This window comes from Phragmites australis, chromosome 22 (genome assembly GCF_958298935.1).
Source record: "Phragmites australis chromosome 22, lpPhrAust1.1, whole genome shotgun sequence".
NCBI lineage: Eukaryota > Viridiplantae > Streptophyta > Magnoliopsida > Poales > Poaceae > Phragmites > Phragmites australis.
In genome coordinates this window covers 22,535,168-22,559,167 of record NC_084942.1, presented here as the reverse complement: position 1 = coordinate 22,559,167, position 24,000 = coordinate 22,535,168, and the positions used below count along the sequence as shown (strand labels likewise).

At 40.9% G+C, this 24,000-nt stretch overlaps 2 protein-coding genes across 2 annotated transcripts; both read left to right on the top strand.

Annotated features, from left to right (window-relative positions):
* Positions 1–8,179: 8,179 nt before the first annotated feature.
* LOC133904838 (uncharacterized) lies at positions 8,180–16,197 on the top strand. Its single transcript, XM_062346429.1, has 9 exons — positions 8,180–9,269; positions 10,417–10,546; positions 10,722–11,209; positions 11,289–11,369; positions 11,499–11,597; positions 11,777–11,890; positions 11,978–12,049; positions 14,439–14,510; positions 15,299–16,197. Exons 1-9 carry the CDS (start codon positions 8,949–8,951, stop codon positions 15,557–15,559), a joined length of 1,638 nt encoding a protein of 545 aa, XP_062202413.1. The 5' UTR covers positions 8,180–8,948; the 3' UTR covers positions 15,560–16,197.
* Positions 16,198–19,798: 3,601 nt separating this feature from the next.
* LOC133905485 (WPP domain-associated protein-like) lies at positions 19,799–23,720 on the top strand. Its single transcript, XM_062347291.1, has 6 exons — positions 19,799–20,037; positions 20,158–20,474; positions 21,077–22,521; positions 22,704–22,830; positions 23,145–23,246; positions 23,332–23,720. Exons 2-6 carry the CDS (start codon positions 20,457–20,459, stop codon positions 23,383–23,385), a joined length of 1,746 nt encoding a protein of 581 aa, XP_062203275.1. The 5' UTR covers positions 19,799–20,037; positions 20,158–20,456; the 3' UTR covers positions 23,386–23,720.
* Positions 23,721–24,000: the final 280 nt, after the last annotated feature.

Sequence of the window (24,000 nt, the reverse complement as noted above, 5' to 3'; positions counted from 1 at the left end):
CTTCAAATTTCGATGTGCAGCAATTGGATGATCGTGTTTTTCGTTTTGTGGTTTCGTCTAAGGCAGTGGGCTTTCACATCTACAATCTTGGGCTTTCACATCTACAATCTTCACTCTTACGAGTGCGAGCAATATAAGTTGTTGTTTCATCTGTGCGGATCTAGGGGTACTCGTTGGAGCAGTGAACTCAATTCTTTTGTCCATGAGGATAACTCATCCTGGGGTCTAGTGACTTACAAGGGGAAGAAGAAGGCAACCTATGCTGAGGTTGTCAAGAACAGTCGTCCTACTTTGAATGGTGATGTCCCTTTGTCTGGTGCCAATGCTAGGCCCTTGCGGCGTGCTTCTCCGGCTGAGAAGAAATCAGTTTTTGATCGTATTGTTTTTTCCACGAGCTTCAGTTTTTTATCGCATCAATATGCAATATGTACAAAATAATATGAATGAAGCAAAGTTGGATACGACGATGAACAAGGCAGTATTCCAACAAGAAGGCATTTCTGGGTTTTCAAATTCAAATGAGATGCAACCCAATGTCAAGCGACAGGCCCATCTGCAACAGGACAGCCTTGCCCGAAATGTTTTTTGCGGTCGATGTCTCTCTCCAGGGCACCACCGGCAACAATATTGCTCCCGTATTCGTTGCCATACTTGCACTCGCTTGGGTCATATTGCGATTTTTTGCCGTTCCAAAAGAACTCCCACAGGATTTTCTCCAAAAAAACTCACTGATAGATAATTTTGCATGGCAATTGAATGAGGCCTCCTGGAGTGGTCTGGGCGTAGTTTCTTGGTTTAGCAAGGTGTGGAGTATGACTGGAGGGACCAACTCTAATGGCCCACCTGTTCGTGAGAGATTCTCATATTTGGAACCACTAACAATAACTTGGAAAGAACCGGGGCAAGGCCCTTGGCTTTCCTTGTTCTCTTCCCCAAGTATTGTTCTTTGCCTCTGCGAACAAAATGCCAACCTCAACTCCCTTGCCCCAAACTCTCCTTGCACCAATGCTCAACTCCCAATCTCTCCGTCATTGGCCATGGCTTATCAGCATGCAGACCCCCTTTCGTTTGTTTCGTGAAACTATAATCATCTTGCAATCTAGAATAGAGAACCCATGGTTAGAGCGATGGTGATTAGAGCGCCGCCATGCAATGAAGGTGTCGCAATTGTCACTATTCACCTAATGCCTCAGTAACAAGTTCTTTTTGCGAATATCCGTGAAGTTATCCAGGAGTTCTTGGTTCATCACATGAGGGTTGCTATGAAAGAGATTCAACCATGTTCTCTGGGTCAGACCTATGTCAGGTTTGAGCATATGCGTGATTGGGATAGTTTGGTTCACTCGAGCCCTCACCCTTATGGGGATGTTGAATTTTCTTTGGTTAAGCATAATGAAGGGAGAAACTGACGGGCTTTGAATTTCAATAGGGAATGTAGGTTAATGTTGATGGTTTTCCTCTAGATTTCTGGTCTCAAGAATATATAGAAAATGCTATAACTTCTTTTGGAAGACTGATGGCCTGGGAAAAGGATTACTCTCACCTTACCAGACTCATCATCAAGGCTCGTGTAACTAATCTGTAGGATGTACCTCAATTCATTGTGTTATCTAAGGCAGAAGGATTTTAGGGGCAATCTTGGACAGTGCAATGCGGAGTTCTACAACAGGATCTTCTGGGTGGTTTGTCGGCTGATGAGGATCCTTTTCCTGACTTTGGAGATGTGAACAATCCTCATTATGACTTCCTTGGTTTTGGGTAGGGACAGAGGCCTCACAATCCCCAAAAATCAACTTGAGGAGGGTGCTAATCCACACCATAATCATCAGGATTTTGTCCATTGGGCTCTTGGTCAACTTGCAGTGCATCCTCATGCTGCTCCTGCAGCATAGCTAGTTGATGGAATTGAGACAAGTCAGGTTCAGGTGTATACCAATCTTAATATTCCTGATTTCAATCAAGTAGTTTTGGACAATGCAGTGGATACGGTTGTGGATATTATGCATGTTTCTCATCAGTTGCAATGAGCCCCCTCAAATCCATCAGACGTATCTGTTCGAAATGTACAAGCTTTGCTAGATTTGAATGAACCGCTAGAAAGTCCAGATGCTCTTGCATTTCAGGTTCAACAGTCTGTTTCCCTCTTACAAGAAGTTCGGATGGATGTGCTACCTTTTGAAGAAGAGACTTTGGTGGAAGCCCAGGAAGGAGGCCCAGATTGTGTGGAAGCTATTGATGGGCTACAACTGAATGCTCAGAAACAAGAATTTGGCCTAAATTTGCAAGTGGGTCTCATGCAGGCCATTGATAGCTCTGGGCTAGATACTGGTTTATGAGCCTTTTCACCTCTTCCTGGAGGCTCTGAGGATGCTTGTAGGGAAAAGCACAGTGCTGATATGTATAGGCTCTAGGCTAAGCATTTTGCTTCGGTGGGCAATCCTAAACTTACATTTGATATCCCTTTAGATTGGACCTCTTTCGTCATTGTCATGCTCCTTAATCCAGGTCTCTTTGATTGGGCTAAAAGTCTTCTCGCTTCCAGAGCTTGGAGCACCATCTTTTCCAAGACTGACCACCCTTTCTCACTAAGTTTTATGATCCCCACTCTTTGCCCTAAGGAAATTCTTCCCAATTGTGTCCAGATGTAGAAAAGTAAGGGTACTTCTAATGTTACTACTTGTGATGAACTAGAGTCAGTTGTGGGTATTCGTATCAAGCAAATTATCTTCAGGATGATGCTTCCTCTAGCACAAGTGTGGTTCATGTGAAGAAGAGAATTTTAAAGAAGGTTGTAATGGTAGAAACTGAAGTAAGGCGCAGTCTAAGACTCCAGAACCAAAATAAGGGTTTCAAAAGAAGCGCTTGTGGTGACAGAAGTTGTTTTTCTTGCAACATTGAGCCACCAGTACTCTCTCTAAAAGTCATAAAACATCTGGGAGAATCCTTCTGCAAGATGGCGCCTAGTGTGTTGTCAGATGAGGCCTTGTCCAAGAAAAAGATCAAATGAGTTGTAGGTGATGGTAAAGCGATTGTAAAAAAGATGAAGATGGATAAGGCCAACATGGTCAAGACTCCCTTCAATGTAGATTAAACTTTCATCAAGATCGAGTAGTTCAGTGTGGGGGCACTTTTTCCTAGTGTCATTAGCTTGCTTTTGCTGGACTTTTTCTTCTTTATGGGTTTTTCTCCCAGTTTCAGCATCAGCTTATCAAAACTACTCTGTCTTTAATAATAGTGAATGGGTCTCCAATGACTCCCTTATTGTTTTTACTCTTTTTTGTGATCCTATGTTATGACATTTCTAGAATTTGGTCCCTCTCCAGTGTGTTTCCTCTTTGTGCTATTCCAGCTCTGATATTTGATCCTTTTCCAGTACTTGTTGTCTCTATTGTCCTCATATGTTGTGCATATGGGTAGAAAATTTCTTGTATATGTTCTCTAATGGTTTCACAACCAAATAATTTAACTAGTGAATGGAAGATTCTTTCCTGGAACAATAGATGTATTAATGCTAAAAAGAAATGGAATGCAGTAAAAAGCAATATTATGGAGTCCAATTGTGATATTCTGTGTATTCAGGAGACCAAAAGAGAATATTTTGATGCAGCCTTCATTAAGAATTGTTGCCCTCCTCAGTTTGATTCTTTTGAGTTCCTTCCTCTGTGGGTGCATTTAGAGGGAGTCTCGTAGCATGAAAAGGATCTAGATTTTAGGGCAATCTAGTTTTCCAAAATGCTTATGTGCAGTCTTTAGAATTCTTTTCCCTAATGTTAGGTGATCAGTGGATTTTGACAAATATTTATGCTCCATGTACAGCAGATGGAAAATATGAGTTTCTAGACTGGTTTAGAAATATTGAAATGCTTGAAGATGTTGATTGGCTGATCTTTGAAGATTTTAACTTGATAAGGTCACCTGATAATAAAAACAAGCGAGGGGGATGTTAATGAAATTTTTGCTTTTAATGAGGCCATCAGTAATATTGGTATTTTGAGCTTCCATTGAAAGGTTAGGCTTTCACTTGGACTAACAAGTAACAAATTCCTTTACTTGTCAGATTAGACTGGTTCTTTACCTCTGCTTCCTGGACTATCCGCTATCCTGGCACTGAGGTTACTAATTTGTCTAGGGACATTTCAGATCATATTCTGTGTGTTGTTTCCATTGTGACAAAAATCCCAAAAGCTAAGGTGTTTCGGTTTGAGAACTATTGGATGGAGCATGCTGATTTTCAGAGTGTTCTACAACATGCTTGGGCTCTTCCTACTCGGCACATTGATCCAACCAAGAGACTGGTTGCCAAGTTTAAGAATCTTAGAAGAGTTTTTAGAGCCTGGCATAAACAGTTACCTAATCTTGCTTCTACCATTGCAAATACCAAAAGCATTATTCTTCTGCTTGACATGATGGAAGAGATCAGAGACTTATCTCTACAAGAGTGGAACTTTAGAGATATCCTTCAACAACACTTGACATACTTGCTTAAACAACAGCACATTTATTTGAAGCAACAAGATACCATTAATTGGGTAAAATTTAATGATGGTTGCACTAAGTTCTTCTATGCCAATGCAGCCATTAAACATAGAATAAATTCCATCACCTCTCTGAAGAATGACATGAACCAATCTATGTTTGATCATGAAGCCAAGGCTGTTCTTCTTTGGGAGGCTTATACGGAGAGGCTAGGTAGGTCAGACTTTCAACAAATTTACTTTGATTTAGATACTATTTTAGTGGAAAAAGAAATTTTGGATTGGTTGGAGAGTCTTTTTTCTAAAGAAGAGATTGATAAGGTCATCTTAGCATATCCTTCAGATAAATCTCCTGATCCAGATGGCTTCAATAGGGACTTCATTAAAAAATGTTGGTCTATTATTGCTCAATACTTTTATGATTTATGTCAAGCCTTCTATGAGGCAATGCCTGCTTGCAAAGCATCAATGGCTCTTATATTACTCTGGTGTCAAAAAAGGATTCCCTAGAGATAGTGGGAGACTTCAGACCTATGTCTCTTCTCAATTCATACATCAAGTTAATTACCAAGCTATTGGCAGACATAATTCATATGGTTATTCTGAAGATAATTCATCGTAATCAATATGGTTTTATAAAATCTAGGTCCATTCAGGATTGTCTGGCTTAGTCTTTTGAGTATCTACATCTCTGCCATAAGTCAAAGAAAGAAATTGTTATTCTCAAGTTGGATTTTGAAAAGGCCTTTAATAAGATTGAACATTCAGTGATTATTAACATTCTGAGACATAAGGGACTAGAGAAAGATGGATCTCTTGGGTTCAAGGGATTTTGGATCTGGCACATCAGCTGTGCTTCTTAATAGTGTGCCTGGCAAGGTGTTTCATTGTCGTAGAGGTGTAAGACAAGGAGACCCCCTATCAACTCTCCTTTTTGTTCTAGCTACAGATCTTCTTCAGTCGATTCTTAACAGCGCCAAGGACCAAGGTCTTTTACATCTACCATTACCGTTGGGGACAAGATTGGACTTTCCAGTAGTTCAATATGCAGATGATACTTTACTCATAATGGAGACCTGTTCAAGACAGCTGTTTGTGCTCAAGGCCCTTAAAGTGAACTATAGCAAGTCTATCATGGTTCTCATTAATGTGTCTCATGATAAAATGGTTCATCTCTCATGCACCTTTTATTGTCATATTGGTTCTTTGTCTTTCACCTATTTAGGATTACCTCTTGATCTTACTAAACCTAGAGTTGAGGATTTCTTGCCTTTAGTTCAAAGGATAGAAAGAAGATTGGTCAGTACATCTATCTACTTGGGACAGGTAGAAAAATTGGAAATGGTTAATTTAGTTCTCTCATCTCTACCTACCTTTTATATGTGTATCTTAAAACTTCTAGTGACAATAATTAGGCCCTGTTTGTTTCCTGCTTCTGCTTCTGCTTCTGCTACTGCCAGAAGCCAGAAGCCAGAACAAACGGGGTTTTGGAGAAGTGGCTTCTGGAGAAGCCAGAAGCCCGCTTCTGAGGAAAATGAACTAAAGCTGAGAAGCTCGCTGAGATATGCTTTTCTGAGAAGCTATGTGCTGAGAAGCCAAAAATTTGTTGTAGAAGCCAACAGCCTATTTCCAAAAATAGCTTTTCAGACAAACCAAAAACACAGGTTTTCAGAAAATCTCAAAAGCAGAAGCTCAAACGAACAGGCCCTTAAACAAATTGATAGCTACAGAAAGCACTGTCTTTAGAGGGTTCAGATGTGAACTCTAAGAAACCACCTCTTATTGCTTGGAAAATGGTGTGCAGGCCAAAGTTAGAAGGAGGTATTGGTGTGATTAAACTAGCTACTCAAAATGAAGCCCTGCTGCTCACATCCTTGCATAAGTTCTTTAATAAGACAGATCTTCCTTGGGTCAATCTTCTTTGGCAAAATTACTATAGTCATGGCCAACTCCCGGGAGTCACAAAAAAGGGTTCTTCTAGTGTAGAGACATCACTAAACTATTGGAAAAGTACAAAAGTATTGCAACAACTTGTATTGGTGATGAAAAATCGGTCTTCCTTTGGCATGGTATGTGTGCAGGGGTCTTGTTCATCAATGGTTAGAATTGTTCTCCTTCTCAACGAGACCAAGTATTACGTGGAATGTTGTGCAAGAACTTCCTAATCTATCCCAGGTTTTCCAACTTCCTCTGTCTGTCATAGCTTTTCAGCAATTTCAGGAGATGGAAAGTATGCTCAGTGACCAAAACTTAATTGACACTACTGATGTGTGGCCATACATTTGGGGATCTCCTCATTTCTCATCTTTTAAACCTTTTTATAAAGTTTTCATAGGACACGCTACAATTCATCCAATCTTTTGCTAGCTCTGGTCCTCATGTCAAATGAAATACAAGGTTTTTTTTCTAGTTTCTTCTCAAAGATAGACTGAATACAAGGGGTCTTCTCAAGAGGAAAAACATGGAGCTAGAATCTTACTCTTGCGATTTATGCATTCTTGCTAGGCTTTGGATCACTTATTCCTTTAATGTAATTTTGCTCGTGCTTGCTGGGCTTTCATTGGTCTTCGGGTGTCAAGAACTATGATGTCGCTACAAATTTTCAAAAGTTTTAGAAGGCAACTGACTGTTCCTTTCTTCACGGAGGTGATCATTCTGATGGCTTGAAGTATATGGATGGTGAGAAATGATTGGATACTCAATGATATTGATCCCACAGTCATAGCTTGTATATCAAAATTTGTGCACGAAATTTCTTTGGTGGTTCATCGTGCAAAGAAGACTTATTTCCCGTGTATTGTGGAATGGATAGATTCCTTGTAATCCTTTTTTTTCCTTTCTTTTTCCTTTCTTGTTGTTCTTTTTTTCTTTGTTTGTTTCTCTTTGTATTCTCTTTCTACTTTTAATGTGTGTGTGTGTGTATATATATATATTCTACGATAAGACTATTCTACGTCTATACGCAGTTGCTATTCGTACTGCGCACATCCTCTAGTTACAACCCGAAACACTGTCAGTTACAACTTCACGTCCAGAAATGCATAATTGCAACACGAGAAGCTAATACTGTGAGTTACAACTTGTTATTCACACTACGCACATCCCCTAGTTACAACTCAAAACACTATGAGTTACAACTTGTTAGATACACCAGTTACAAATTCACGTCCAGAAATGCATAATTGCAACACGAGAAGCTAACACTGTGAGTTACAATTTGTTTTATCGCACTGCGCACATCCCCCAGTTACAACCCGATACACTGTGAGTTACAACTTGTGAGGTAGACCAGTTACAACTTCACGTCCATAAATACATAATTACAACACGAGAAGCTAACACTATGAGTTACAACTTGTTATTCGCACTGCGCACGTCCCCAGTTACAACGCGAAATACTGTGAGTTACAACCTGAAACACTGTAAGTTATAACTTATGAGGTATGCGCAGACATAAACTACAGTGAACATATCTGCAGAATATACATACTATATATATATATATATATATATATATATATAATCAGTAGGAACGTTCTCCTCCTATTCTTTTAAAAAACCCCTACTTATTTCCGTTTATTGTCACCATGGGTGGATGAGTAATTAAGTAGCTAACTTCTTTAATCTTCCGTTAGTAATTACTCAGTATCACCATTCATACTCTCACTCATCCTCCTGCTGGTATCACTGTTAATCATTCGATTGGCAGCTACTCTAATCTGCAGAACAAAACTCTCTTTCTCTAACCACCCACCCCAACCATCAGCACCACTGCATTGCCCATGCCGCCTCCATTACATAGGCAGTAGTAACAGTGACTGTTCTTTCTATCTCACTCCTCCCAGTTACTTACAGTCCTAATCCTCTCTCTCTCTCTCTCCTCTTTTGCAAGATCTCTTCTTCTTCTGCTCTTTTCCCTTTTAACTCCACCCCAATCTCTCTTTTGTCACGAGTAGAGGAGCAAAAGCAAGGACACCATCAACAAAAGAAGGACGCAGCTTGGGCAAAGCTCAGATTCCCGTCTATTTTACCACCCTCCCCACCGATTCACCGGCGCAAGATCCATCCCCAGGTGTCGGCAGACCGCAATCCCCGCGAAAGATGGCGCCTTTCTGAGGCTCCCCGGGATTTTTCATCGTTTCGTGGCCCCAAAGGCGGCAGCTTCCAGCGGTTCCTGCCATCCCCGGCCGATTCTGCTGAGGTGGCGGCAACTGGTTTTAGGGCTCGATCCGGTGTGCGCGGGTGCATCTGGCCCGGTTAGGAGCGGTTCTTGATGAGTTCTTGAGCTCGCTGAGGCGCTTCTCCCTGTTCTTGGAGTTGTTGGATTGGTTTTGGGGGAGCTGGTTCTTGCTAACGAGGGTCCAGCGAGCTGTTTCTGTGGTTCTTGTGGTGGATTTTTTGAATTCGATTGGGGGAGATGGGGTGCTTGCGGTTCCTGGATTGAACATTTTGATCGAATTCTTGCGGGTTTCCATGGCGGATTTTGGGCTGTGGAAGCAGGGGTGGAGGTGGGTGCTGTCCCAGAAGCACATCCTGGCGTGGGCGCACGCCGCGGCGTGCGGCAGCAGGGAGCGGCTGACCTTCCTGGTCGATCGGCATTGGCCGGCTGTGTCCCGGGCCTGCGTGAGCTCCTCACGCCTCGCGCTCTCGGCGCTGCGGCAATGGCGTGGCTGTATGGCGAGGGGGGTGTTGGAGGTGGCGAGCCTGGGCCCTGCGGCGGTGTTCCTGATCCTGTGGAGCTTCTTCGTGTGCATGACCTCGCCGGCGTGCGCTCTCTACGCGCTCCTTAGCCTGGTTCGTGCTGCAAATCCTGCTTGTTTTGTTGCTTTTGCACTTAAAGCTCAGATTTAGCGGATAAGGATTTGCGTGACAGATTCTAAATCTTGCCATGTGCTGCTTTTGCAATCCGACTTTGGGTTGCATGTGAAGTTACGTTTCTTTACAAAAGTATAGTTAAAGTAACAATCTGATGGTGAAAAAGTAGGATGGCCTAAACCGTGCCAGGATTGGTTGGCTTGATGTGTTGCTGCCAATGTTTGTGTGATGCTTTTAGTAGTTTGCTTCTGCTATCTCTAAGTTACATCTATGAACTGCTTGCTGCATTTTAAGCTTCTTTTGTGCTACTTAGTTCTGTCTAATTTGTTTTGCTAGCAAGAATAGGATCGTGATGAAATGTGACTTTCTGATGAGCATGACCTGACCTAATCCGATCACATGAATTTATCATGCTATAGTAGGCGTTCTGTGCTATGGGAAATCCATTTCGGATCGATTTGTAGATTCCCTTAGTTATTTCATTTGTGTAAGGTCATTTTGTCACTCTGACATGGTTCTACCCCATTCCTTTGTAAATCCACTTGCTATTTATGAGAGTGCACAATTTCTATAGTTATGTATCCTATGTGCAGTAATGTATAATACTATAATCCCGTCTCAACAAACGACTAGGAAATTGATGTTCAGGTTTTTCATATTGAACCAACTAGAGTTTGATTGATTCATTGATAAGTTAATCTTCATGACTTTAGCCTACTTCTTACTGTTGATGGACTTCACTATTTGCAGACACGGTTATACCTTGTATCGTAGTTTGAGTCTCTATCTGTTTGTAATACCAGTTGTGAATTGTAATGGGATTGATTAATATTGGGAGACTGTATGACCTGTTAGGATTGATTTGTAAGTGGAGAATATCTGACCTTGTCCGCTAGATTGCACTGGGTAAGTCATACATGAATTCAAGGAGTAGAAGTGAAAAAAATAATCTTCTGTTATTTTCTTGCTGATATGTTTTGTCATTGTGATGCTGACTATGTTTTTTCATCGTCATCTATTGTAATTGTATAACTTGTAGCTTTTACTTGCAAGTTAGGGTATTCGGATTGAGAAAGATATCAGAAGATATTTTGTTGTCTAATTCTTTGATAGCTGAATATTTCAGGGAGCTGCTGGTGCAGTCATTCACTATATGGGCTATACGCCTGGCCTTTTCATTGTAGGGATGTTTGGAATATTGATTATGTGGATGTATGGCTACTTTTGGATTACAGGAATGCTTCTGGTTGCTGGAGGTTTGTTTATATGAATATTCAACTTTGCTCCCGGGAATACTTGCCCATATATATATATATATATATATATATATATATATATATATATATTGCAAGTCCATAACCTGTTTTTTCTATTAGTCGCATTTGTTTGACTCTTCTTCACCTGATAAGATCCTCCTATGTGGTAATGCAGGTTGTATGTGCTCTTTGAAACATGCCCGATATGTGATACCTGTTTTGACTACATATGCTATTTATTGTGTGGCTGTTCGTGTTGGATGGCTTGGAGTTTTCTTGTCACTCAATCTTTCTTTCTTGACAAATGATCTTCTGAATAAGTTACTGCAAGTATACGAGGGAAGTACAGAAGAAATACAATTTGAAAAAATGAAGGATTCTGATCCAGTCATGGATGATTTCTATCGTAGTTGTGAATTTCCTGCGGCTCCTGACAGTGAACCTGAGACCGTATCTTCTGCAAAGCCATATTGCTCAGCACCCACCCAAGATGTGGTACATGTACAAAAAGAGGAGTCTCCTAGTAAAGTAGTGAAATCTGATTCTAGTTCATTGGATGAGATGAAGAGGATAATGGATGGTTCAACACATTATGAAGTTCTGGGCATCCCTCGTAATAGAAGCATCGATCAAAAGATCCTGAAAAAAGAATATCACAGAATGGTAATACACGACAGTCCTCTATACAAGAGAATTCATTTTACCGTTCTTTAATTTCTTGGTCTTGTGCTTGTTTGTCTAGGTCCTGCTTGTACATCCTGATAAAAATATGGGACATCCATTGGCTGATGAATCATTCAAAAAGCTTCAATCAGCATATGAGGCAAGTATTCGAAGTTTATGTTTTGGCTTTTCCTTAATTAGATTAATGTTAAGTCCCATAGCATATCTTTTCTTGATGACCTTTCTAACTCTTGATGAAGGTAACTTGAGTAGTCATGCCTCTATGCAGGTCCTCTCAGATTTCACAAAGAAAAACAGCTATGATGAACAACTGAGGAAAGAAGAATTGCGGAAAATGACGCCGAGATCACGCGTTGTCTCTCAACAGGTGAGTTCTTGTTTATGTTAATCTGGATATCATAGTTTTTAGATATCTGGTCTAGTATTCAAGCATAAAGTGTAATTCGTTTATGATCTCGTCTTGGATATGCTTGTTTGGTGCTGTTTTCTTTTATGGAGTCCTTATGTAGTTTAAATAAACTTATCTGATAAACAATTCTTTTGTAGAGCGGGGTAGAATTTCTCTCCGAAGAGTCCAGGCGTATACAGTGCACTAAGTGTGGTAATTTTCATATATGGATATGCACCAAAAGAAGCAAAGCAAAAGCCAGATTCTGTCAGGTTAGGAGCCCAGCATTTAGTTTGCAGGGTACTTGTTGATTGATGGGGTATCACTGCTGCTAATTAGTAGGAACTCTGTGGCTGTAGGATTGTTCTCAGTATCATCAAGCCAAGGATGGAGATGGATGGGTTGAAAATAGATTTCAAACATCCTTGAAGGTACCTTGATTCTTACTTCTACAATTTTATGTGGAAGAGCTTATGGACAGTCATATTGTGTTTTTGTGATTTAACTATAAGTCTATAACTATTCAAAACTTAGCATGGAGTAGTTTAAAAAATTGTAGAATGAAGTAAATGAAAATACTTCTTCTTTTTATATGAATTCTGTGATTCTACCACTCGGCATGCATGCTTTTATTTACAGAGACAAGTATCTGTTTCTTGCACTTTCTTTTATTGCTTGAAATTGTTAGGAATATAGTCCTTATCCATTACATATAGGTTATGTTACTAAAGTTCTTATCCTGTACTCCTCATGTACTCTATATATTGACATCTGAGGCTACTATTGAATACAAATTGCTATTCCTAATATGGTATCACAGTTAGGTTTAGGTTTTCCCTGGGGCGCCGCAACTCGCTCAAAACCCTACATTTTTTTTTGCCGGCTCTCTCTCCATGTTGGCTCCCTCGTGCTGGCTTAGATCGGATCTACAATACACGCGGACCCCTGTTCACCGATCTATTGTAGTACTACAGGTACAATATCGATCTGTTTGTTGTTCGTCTCTGTCACCAACCTCTGCAGTGCTCCTCAGCCATCGTTCTCTGACTCCTCCACCAGGCTCCTCTACCGGGCTCCGACTCCGCCCACCGTCCAGCTCCGCCTGACCGTTCTACCTTCAACCAAATATTAAGTGCCGTCGATGCCCATGCTCGTCTGCCACCTGTCGTCAAGCTGCCGAATCTGTCGGCCCGCCATGCACTACTCCCCTTCGAAAGCCGCTCCCTGCCGTGTGCCGGATCTGTTGGACCACAACTCCACGTCGGACTCCACTTCCTGCTGTGCGCTCGTGCGCCGCTCCCAGTTGCTTCACTCTGGGATCCGCCGACACTTGACATTGCCCTGGGACCTGGCACTGCCGGACGTCGTCCTCGGCTTCCTGCCGCATGGAGTTTCTGGCCCGATCCGAGCGTCGCCTCTCTCTATCCTGCTCCGATCTGGTCGCTCTGATCCGCACGTCCGGCGGAGGAGGGATCGGGCGAAGGAGATTATGTGGAAGCAGCCTGTCAAGATTGCTACCAAGGCCGAGCAGCATGAGCGCTTCATCTTTAAGTGTCACCTCTTTGCTATCATGGGTTGCTTCTTTTTGTGTCACACATAGGCCGGCAGTGCTATTCTACTACTTGTCTTGCCATGTGGCTTTGCTCTCTAGTTGGCCGGGCTTATGGGTCGAGGTGCTGGCGTGTTGCGTGCTGCTACTTGCTAGCTTTTGTTTTGTTGCCGCTTCTACCGTTGTCCTAGTCATTGGGTGGTGCTCCTACTGTGCTAGGCTATGCTTTGGTGCTTCTGCCTGCTAGTGTCTTAGTCTCGTATTAGAGTATTTGCAGTTCCGCTGCGTCCATCCAAGCTTCAGTCTCTCTTTGAGTTCATCTATGCTGTGCGAGTCCACATATTTCTTCGTCAATTAGTCCATTTCCTTCGTGTCGTTATTGATGCAACTTAGTCATCTAGATCTTTCCGTACCATTAGTGCCAACTTCATTTGTTGTCTTGCTACCTATCATTGCTTTGTTCACAATTCATGATCTAGGGCGTTCTTTTGTCATCTTGGTCTTTCTGTAGCTCTAATGGCAACTTTATTTGTTGTATTGCTACTCGTTGTCGCTTATTTGTTGTGATTCTTGACCAAGAGAATTCATTTGTTGTCATCATCACGACTCTACTCGTGTACTTCGTTGTGGCTTCGGCTTGATTTGACAGGATTACCAAGGCTCCACTCTACGACGGCTTTGAAGAGACTTTTTTTTTGATGTATTAGTCTAAGTTTATTACTTAGTGTCACCTCTTTCAAATGCAACGATATTGCATACACCTTGCATTTGAGGTGGGTATTAGAAATATAGAGTCCTTATCCATTACGTATAGGTTATGTTACTAGAGTCCTTATCCTGTACTCCTCATGTACTGTATATATTGCCCCGAGTGGCTACTATTGAATATAAGTTGCTATTCCTAACAGAAATAAGCTAGTCTTACACTCTTATGCTTTCTATGACAAATTTTATGACTAATGAGGCTCAGTCATTTTAGGTGTAACAAGCCAAGTATGTTAGGCTTCTTGACTATATTTCACCTATTGAAAATGTATTTAAGTTGGTATATGTTGGTTCCTAAAGTACCTTGACCTTGATCGTTCAGCTTTTGTCTCTATTAGCTAGTGAATTTCTTCTTCGTCACATGACCCAAATCATTCCGATTTCTAATATACTGCACATTTGGAGGTTACTCAATTTTAGCATGCATATTTTTCCAATAACAATTTCCCAAGATTGTCAATTTCTTCAGTTCTTTTTAGTTAATCAATGTGCATTGTTCATTTCAGATGGAAATACCAAGGGCTTTTGTTTGTGCGGAGAGCAAAATATTTGATGTGTCTGAGTGGGCTACCTGCCAGGTTAGTGTCTGTCTATCTATATTTTGATGTTTGATTTTCTTATGTATTGTTTTATTCCTTTCTTACTTTCGTAGACTAGCAGGCTGTATTTCAAAATGACCCATCATGTCAATTGGACATCACTGACAGTTCCAGTTATACATGGTTGTGCTTGGCTGTTTTCTGTGTATAAACATGGGTAAAATGCATTTTTGTCCAATGCCCTTACTCACAGGTTCAGTTTGGACCCTATACTTCAAAATTGTCCAAAGGCTTCCTCTTCGGAAATAGGTCCAGCTCACCCCTTGGTTATATGGCATGGATAGAAAACTGACGCATAACACCGGGTTTCTTGCCTTGTTGGAGATAACCCATGCCATCAACAAAGAAAATAACATCTTTTTGCACAAAATATGAAACACATGCCATCTCAACCAACATAAACAGATTGCATTGTGGTAACCCGGGTTTGTATCCCGGTAATAGGCGGCTGCTTACCTAACCAGTTTTTCCGGTGGATACCAGGAGAACAAATCCCAGTCCAAAAACATTTAATTATAATTTACAATTTTGAGTCTAAATGGACGAACAGTTATTCAAGGTGGTAACTGATTGGGTACTGGTCAGTTCAGACAGAATCACTCATTCGAGCATATTTGTATTATAATACATCAAATGCTAAAATATAGGCATCAACAGCTGATATGCCATTTTGTTTCCTGACGATACATAAATATGTTGCTATGATATTATCTGCATGCATAAAAATGGATGCTTTTCTAACTCATTTTGCTTTGTTGATTATCCAGGGAATGGAGTGCAAACCTAACACTCATGGTCCAACTTTTATGGTAAACATGGTTGGTGCAGATAGGATGCCCCAGAGATCCTACAGTTCTCGGTATCCCTTCAGCTTGGACGCTGAGATGATCCCTGAAGATGAATTTGAGCTGTGGCTTCAGCAGGCATTGGCATCAGGCGTCTTTGCTGACAGCCCAAAACGCAGGAAAAGCTGGAGTCCCTTCAAACTGCCTCAAAAAGGGATTAAAAGTTGGCGGAGATCATCTTAAGGGTATGGCATTATGTATCAGGGGCCTCGAGTGACTACAACATTGGAAAGAAGGCAAATAATACAAGGCTTCATGAATGTAAATAGACTGACCAAGAATTTGCCTGGATTGGCAACTAATTTTTGTTCGAAAGGAGGAACAGGACGTAAAAGGAACACTTAAATGAATAGGTGCAGTGACTCACTGTTGAAATTGGTTCTCTCTGCAACATCCCAAGAGTTTTATCGGAAAATATGCTGGGATGGTATGCTATTCATTCTATGATCAAAACATGGGTAGCTCTGTGGCGTGTTAATTTCAGTAGTTTAAGGATAAATGCCGAAACATCATGCCTGGACTGGACAAACGTTGAAAAGTTCATGACCGCATTGTTGGAGCAATTCTGCAGGCATTGAAGGGATGTTCATGCCAATCAAAGTAATTTCTGGCCTAATCTTTCTGGGGAACAGAAGGAAATAAGTGAAAAGGATAGTAGAGACTAGCTGTAAATACACTAAAAGATCCCATCAGGAATTTACTGCTTGTAACATTATACACTGATTAAATCCTGTGAAAAACTCCCATAATCCAGGTTGGTGCTGTAGTAGGCTGAGCTCGCTCTATAACGTTCTGGTGATAATAGAGGTCTAATTTTCTCCTATTATCATTGTCTGTTTCTTGTTTGCTACTGCAATTTATTCCGGTGATAGAAGTCTAATTTTTACCTATTATTTACGCCTGTTTCTTGTTGCTACTGTCAATCTGTTCGGCTGATAATAGAGGTCTAATTCTCACCTATCATTTTTTTAGTTTCCTTTTTTTTTTACTGCTGGTTCACTGTTGTACTCTTGTATTACCTCATCAAGTGATAATGCTTGCATCCTATGGCCGGTCAAGTTGTGATTGCTTGTGGGGAGAAAATAACTGGCTATGGATTACTACAATACTTGTTTTGCTTCAAACTTTGGCATGTTCTTCAGATGAACTTTGGCTATAGATTACTGTCTTGCCCTCATGATTACTCTACATGGTACTGGATGCATGGTTGCTCAATATGTACAATTGGCACGGAACAAATCAAGAAAACGCCATCTCTGGTCAATATGATCATCTGTTTCTTGGTGAGGCACATGGCCATCTTATGATAATTGCTTCAATGCTTTTGGACGACAGGTTCTGTACATTATAGGGATGGTTATTACTGTTAATTGTATATCATGGTTCACGTCTTTAATGTGAGTTCAGTATGAGAAAAATACATCTCATATGAGAAAAAAAGGGACACGGACTATAGGGCTGTTTGGCTGCTGTCCTCGTCACCATGCCCAAGGGAAAAGGGTGCCTGCTAAGGCACGATACTGCTTGCCTGCTCAGGCTTAGTGTGGAAACAGTTGTTTGGATGAAAAAAGGTTGCGAGCAGGTGACGGCAGGAGAGAGGAGTGGGCTCAGGCGCGGATGGCTTAGAGAGGCGTGAGCTCAAGCGCTCAATTCGAGATTGAATTAGGGGTGAGATTTCTCCGAGATTGGCTCTGAACTCGAGATTGAATGATTGGGGCATCGAGAGCTTCTGATTATACAGGGGCTCGAAGGTGGTGGCACGTACCCACGGTAATCGGAGTCGGTGCCCCGTGACACTTGGTCTTGCCTTGCATGCCACCGTTGGTCTTCGTGTATGTCAGTTGTTGATCTTTTAGAAGGCTTTCTATTACCTCTATGAGGGTCTTTTACGCCAAATCTTCTCGGCGTAAAGAGTCTGTATTACGGATGATTTACAAATTCTAATTTTGTACTTTTGAAATATTCTTTACGGCGATTAATGGAATGTTTCGGAAGACTTGCATGTGGGGAAGCCCTCGGGCTTGGTAAGGTCGAGGTGAGCCTTGCGGGCCTAGTGCTATGCGACACAAGGCCCAGTGATGGTGCCATGCAGCACAGTGCTTATTTTGGGCCAACAAGGCCCAATTTCTGTGTCTGGTTGCTAAAGTTCAGGCCTATTTCAACAAGGCCCAACTTTACCCTTTTTGTCATCTTTTTTTTATAATTTTGTAAAACATGCTAAAACAACACTATATACGAAAATTCTCAAAATTAGATACAATAATTGATAACGATGATGATAAATCATTGATATATTAAGAGAATTTGACGCTAATTTAGTACTATAACTGGCGTCAACACACAATCTTTTTGGCGCAGAGTGCGACTTTTATACTCCGAATCATCACGATTGCCATTTGGGACATCATACAGTTTTCCTGTGCCTCCTCCGTCTGCTGGTTCGATAACGAAACCCTGGTCCTTTTAAGCTATGTTCAGCTCCTTTTAAGCTATGGTCTTCCGTAGATTGCACAGCCGAAGTGTGGGTGATCAATTTTTTTTTGTATTTGTGGTGAAATTTCTTCTACTTCCAGCTGATTTTTTTCTCTGATTGAAAGTATTTTTAGACCGAGTTGAAAATTTGTGGAAAGTTTTTTGGATTGAGTCGAAAGTTTTCCTAGCACGGCTTGAAGGTTTTCTAGATTGATTTAAAAGCCACGGTGGCCGGCCGGCCGCGCAGCTCTGGAGGACTGGCGATCAAAAGGAGCCAATGACAACGAGGACTGGAGACCTCAGGGAAGCTAGTTTTTGGCCATTTTCAGCCCCACTTGCAATCTTTGATGAGCTTCGCTCGGTAAGATTAGGCCATTCTCGGAACATGAGAATTTTCGTCGGATTTTACCGGAAACTGAATGTATGCAAATCCATGAAACATTTTGATGAAATTGCCGTCTTCCAAATGAAATAACTTAATGATTTACCACTCAAAAAATTAACATTTTGATTATAATACCACTCATATTAATAAAAATATAAGATCATTTAAGTCAATAATTATAAACGAGAGTAGCAAATAAACGAAACCATTCTTAACCGAGGTAAAAGGAAAATGAGAGAAACTCACCCTTGGCTAGGCTGCAGGCTTGAGTAGGAAGCAGGGTTAAAAAATCAACGGTAACCGAGCAAAAATCATGATAACCGACCATCTCGGTCCGGTTCGGTTTCAGAAACCGAACGGTAACCGAATTTGAATTAAAAAAATAAAAAAATTCAAAAATTCAAAAAAAAACTTTTAAAAAAACTAGACACAATTCTAAGACCTTATGTGAAATTTTTTTCAAAACTAATGTCGTTTGCATCATATTCTATAGGGAGGAAGTTTGAAAAAAATGAAAAAAATTGAAGCGTGCGGCTCAGTTATTAACTCACGTTAAAAAATGTTTAACATGCAAACACATATTTTTCTTGTGTAAAACGTATCTTAAGAGGATCTTTAAAATTGATTTCACTTTATTTAGAGTTTTATTAATTTCTCTATGATTTTTACAAAGTTCACAAGCATAAAGTGAATATGTTAAGAAAAAGCATTGTAATTAACTTTTTCATGTCTACTATTATTTTTCGTACGTAAATCATAGTATAAATAAACTAATAAAAGTAGTTTCACTAATTTTTGAGGTGTGATGGGTCAGTTATGAATTAATCTAGTCACAACACATTTATACAATCTTGCATGTTACAATAACTAATTCATGAGTTCATATATTTTTAAAAGACATAGGATTATATAAGAAGACTAAAAAAATTAGTTTCATGATTTTTGGATTAGCAAAGAGTAAACTATGCATTTAACTTGGTTTAATAAATATAATTTCTCACAGAAAATTTTGAACATTTTTATGAGTATAAATACTTTTATCATGTAGATCATGTTATAAGGAAAAAAATTTTGTTTCACTTGATTTGAAGCTGATGAATTAGTTATTGATTTTACAAGATTGAGATAATTTTTAGGTTTTTTTTGAACTTCACTGAAAATCAAGAAAACCGCTCGATAAATCGAGAAAACCGAGCGGTTACCGAGAAAACCGAGCGGTTACCGAGAATACGGAAAATTTGAGAAAACCGCTCGATAAATCGCAAAAACCGTTCGGTAACCGGTCCAAATCGACTGGTTACCGAGCGGCTAAAATCGTGATTTTTTCCTAAATTTCAAATTTTGCCAAATGAATTTTATCCGAATTTTTTTGAATTTTCGACCGGTTACCGTGGTAACCGTGACTTTTCAGTAACCAAGCTTCGGTCGGTAAGCCGAACCTCGGTAGGAAGTCAAGTTCTGAGACCTCTCCGTTTCAGCACAGAACTCTCGTCGCCGTCGGTGTTTACTGTTTACCGTGAGGGTGAGGCTGATCATGCTCCGGCCTCAAACTTTTCACCTCACCTCTGTGCATGCCTAGGTCTCACTGGGGATTGCACGGAGATATTTGCCATGATAAAGGTAGCGCGAATCTCAAATCAGTGGAGCGGGGAACCCGTGAGTGGAGTGCGGTGGAGCGGGTGAACCCCGGAGGGAGGGAGGGAGGAAGGAAACCGACAGCAACAGCTATTCCACAACGCCATGGCGTCCCGGACAAACCGCTCCAACTGCGCGCCGTCCCGAGACTCGAGAGAGACGCCTCCCTGTCAGTATCCACCGTCTTCCTACCTGCCTGCCTGGCTCGCTGTGTCCGTGTGAGCTCACGCCAAAGCAGCAGCAACCACCTCTCTCGCTGATTTCCTTTTCCAATTCCAATTAGGCGCAGCAACTGCAGTGATTTGGTTTTGATTGCCCAATTAAGCGCGGCGAGAGAGAAAAACACGGAGAGGAGGTTAGAAAAAGGAGGCGCCTTTACGGGAAAAGGCCTCACCTTTCTCTTGAATCTTGCCGCGTCTGCTTTCCCGCCCCGCCCCCCCCCCCCCCCCCCACCCCTGCAACTTTGGAAGCAGAGGGAGGGAGGGAGAATCGCATCCCAGTCTCTGTCGCAGTGTGCTTCGTGGTGTTCTTGGCGGAGGAGCAGAGGGCCTCACCTCACCTAGGCGTAATCCGCCTCCGTCCGTGGAGATGGAGGCGGCCGACCTCGTGAGTTCCTCGGAGTACCACCTCCCTCGTTTCAATTTCAATGTTTCTCCTAGGGCTTGGACTTACGCGACCGCGAATTTTGGTTTTGTTCTGGATTTGGTGTAGTAGAAACACAAGCATGTCGAAATGCTTCAGTAGCTCCAGTTCGTTCAGTTCTTGTTTGATTCCATGTGTTGGTTGTGCTTTACACTCTGCAAATGTATGCAGCAACTTGCTTTGGGATAATTGCTGCTCATTGTAGATTCTGGGGGAAGTCGCAACCTTTTGCGCGTGCAATTTGCTTCATGGAAAGATTTTTTTTGGTAAACATCACTTTGCAATGTTTGCTTTTGGTAAAAAAAAAAAATCTCGCGTTTTGGTCTTGCTTTCACACGGTCTGAACAACAATTTTGCAACTTCTTTCGTGTGTTAGTTCTGCAAGCTGCTCACCATTTCCATAGGAGAAGCGTTGTTTCTGACCGTTATGCGCAGTTTTCTTGGAATTTGGGAGGATCAATGACTACATTTTGGATTAGTTGCTACTATATTTTGATTTGTTATGGAAACCATATTTATCCCATACTAGTTAGACTAACTTGTATGGTATTGTAACTTTTCTCCAGTTGGAGTATGAACTGCAGAAAGAGGTCTCCGACATCGTGATCCAGAACTACATTAGCGGTTTGCATCGGGAGTTTGAGATGAAGTTATGGGAGCATCGGAACGCTTATAGCAGATTTAACAAGAACTGGAAGGATAAGGTTTCTGAGATTGCAGTGCTGCAAGATGAACTTAACAGTATTTTGAGTGTTGTAGCGGGTTCAGAATCCGGTGTGCATCCTACTTCCCACAGTAGTCTGGAAAAGCCAGAAAACCATAACGTTCTGAAGATGAAAGATTACAATGAACCTCCTGTAATGGAGAAAGCTACCGAGTCAGGTGAGGCCATGCTTGAGATCCCAGATTTTTCCCTCTTGAAGCACATGCAAAGCGAAGAAATCACGAATTTTCTCAAGACGGAATGGCTAAGATTGCGAAGACAGCACGAGTCCGAACTGCACGAGAAGACAGAAGAGCTGTTCAGAGTAAAAAGGGAATTTGCGAAAGATAAAGCTTTGTTGCCTTTTAGAAAAGAAAGAGAGCTTGAATTCATCAAATTAAAGTTGCTTCATACTATTTCCAAACTGGATGAGATAGCCTTGAGGAAAGAGAACTCTTATTTTGACCATAATGAGAATGACGAGATGTGCAGGTTGAAGGACAGGATTGGTTCTTTACTTCATGAAAATGAGCGTCTCTGTGGTTTGCTGGCTGATAAAAGAGAGGAGGTTAAGCACCTCTCTTCTCAAGTATTGGATGCAAAGAGCCAAATAGCTCAGCACTCACCGTCAGAGGCAAAACTCTTGAATCTTGTCGAGAAGCTTAGAGATGAACTTGAAGATTTAAAGATTGAGAGACACTTGAACAATTTATTGGATTGGTCTATATTCAGGGAAGTGTTTGCTAATTACGAAAATCAAATTTGTGATATGAAACAGGAAGAGTACTTCCTCAAAGAGTTGCTTATAGAAAAAGAAGACCAGCTAAGTATTATATATGAAGATAGACAGAAGCTCAAGTATGAAAATAACCAACTTGTATCAATTGCGGGATCAACATTAATGCAACACCATGAGCAAGTCAATTTGGTTAACGATGAGCTTTTGATGTTTAGGGAGAAAGTGTGTGAGCAAGAACTACTGATATTAGAGTCAAAGAGTGAGTCTAATTCAATGAAAAGATGTTTGTATGAGGCTTTGCAGCAAATCCATGTATGCAAGCAAGAAATACACGGGCTGACTGAAAACTTAACTTCTATGTCTATTGCTTTGGAGGAAGCCAAAGAGCAGAATGCCTCACTTGACGCCACTATTCGGAAAATGAAGAAAACACCAGCCCGATGCATTGACAGTCAGAGGGGACAAACAGGACGCCTAGACTTTGACCTTGCTAGTATGGAGAAGTTGTCGAAAGCATATAGCGATTTTGAAAGCATATTATCTGAAACTATGAAAAGACATGAAACAAGGTGTGTAAGTTAACTAATATCCTTTCCTAGTTTAAGCTAGGCTCGCTTGTCAGGAGCATATTAACTAATCACTTAATGTATTTTAAGCATCTGCATGTTGGTGTAGACTGTAGAGTAGCAACTTGTGCTGTATTTCAGCATATATTATTCAATTGTTCATTTATTTTTTAATTTCTGTGCAGGTTAACTAGTATAATTTGTCAATTTAACCCACTGGTGGAGCAAGTTGCTGTCTTAAAGAGAGAAGAATTCTGGTATAAGCAAATACTCGAGATTAAATGTTCGAATCTTCGGAAAGCAGAAGCCGAGGTTAGTCATGTTTTCATGGTTCTTCCGTTCTTTCTTAAGCTGCTAAGCTACATCACCACAGTACAGAAAAGTGGAGTAAAGGGATTTTAGGTTCATGGTGAATTAAATTCCACGCAACGGCAAATACTTGGATTGATTTTTTGATGTTAAAGAGTCCCAAAGTGATGGCGTAACAGGGAATGTCTGTTGTCCATTAATGGCTTATTCATTTCTCTTAAAAGAAAACTGACCTGAGTCACTAAAGTATGGATACTCTTTGTTATCTTCATTTTTTGCAACGAGAGCATCTGATTTCTTTCCTTATTGTAATTCAGGTTGATATACTTGGCGATGAGGTTGACACCCTTCTAAGTGTTCTGGGAAAAATCTATATAGCACTTGATCATTATTCTCCAGTTTTGAAGCATTACCCTGGGGTAAGAGAAGTACTCCATAAACGAACACGTGTCGCTTGCTATTGAGATTTTACAGGATATATAACCTTTTTCGTTATGCTTCCAGGTCACAGAGATTTTGAGGCTTGTGCAGAATGTGTTGAAAGGAGAAAGCATTTAGCACCATGACACTCTGGGGGGAAGTCTTAACAATTTCTTGTTCATATAAACGTCTGGACAAAATCCTGACAAGAGTTTCAAAACTTCAGTACTTTGTGCTGCGGACAAACTTTTGTATCGACTTACAGCAAAGAAGCTTGCTAACTTAGAGAGTTAGATAGTATGTGCAGTCAAAGTAGCCATGACCGTTCAATTGCTAGAGTGACCGGCGTCATCTTTGCTAGCTTCATTTCTATTAGTGTGCAGTTATAGTTAAGATTGCAAATTCAAAAGGTCTTTGTTTGACGGAACAATTGTATCAGTGTGCAGTATCCATGACTTGTCTTGGGTAGTGAATTTGTATTTGTAACAATCGCAGTTTGTTGCATTTCAAAATCTGAACATTCTTGTAGAACTTTATCTTAGACACTGACAAGTCAGCACATACATGTATGTGGGGGAAAAAGGAATCGAGAGACAAGGATTTTTACATGGAAAAAACCCTCTAACCAGATAAAAAACCACGGGAGACAATTCTTATTATTGATGGTACAAGACACAACAATAGACTCATGAATAAATATTCCGTTTACATTTAGTGTTTGCGATGCATGAGTCAAGGAAGTATATATCCTGC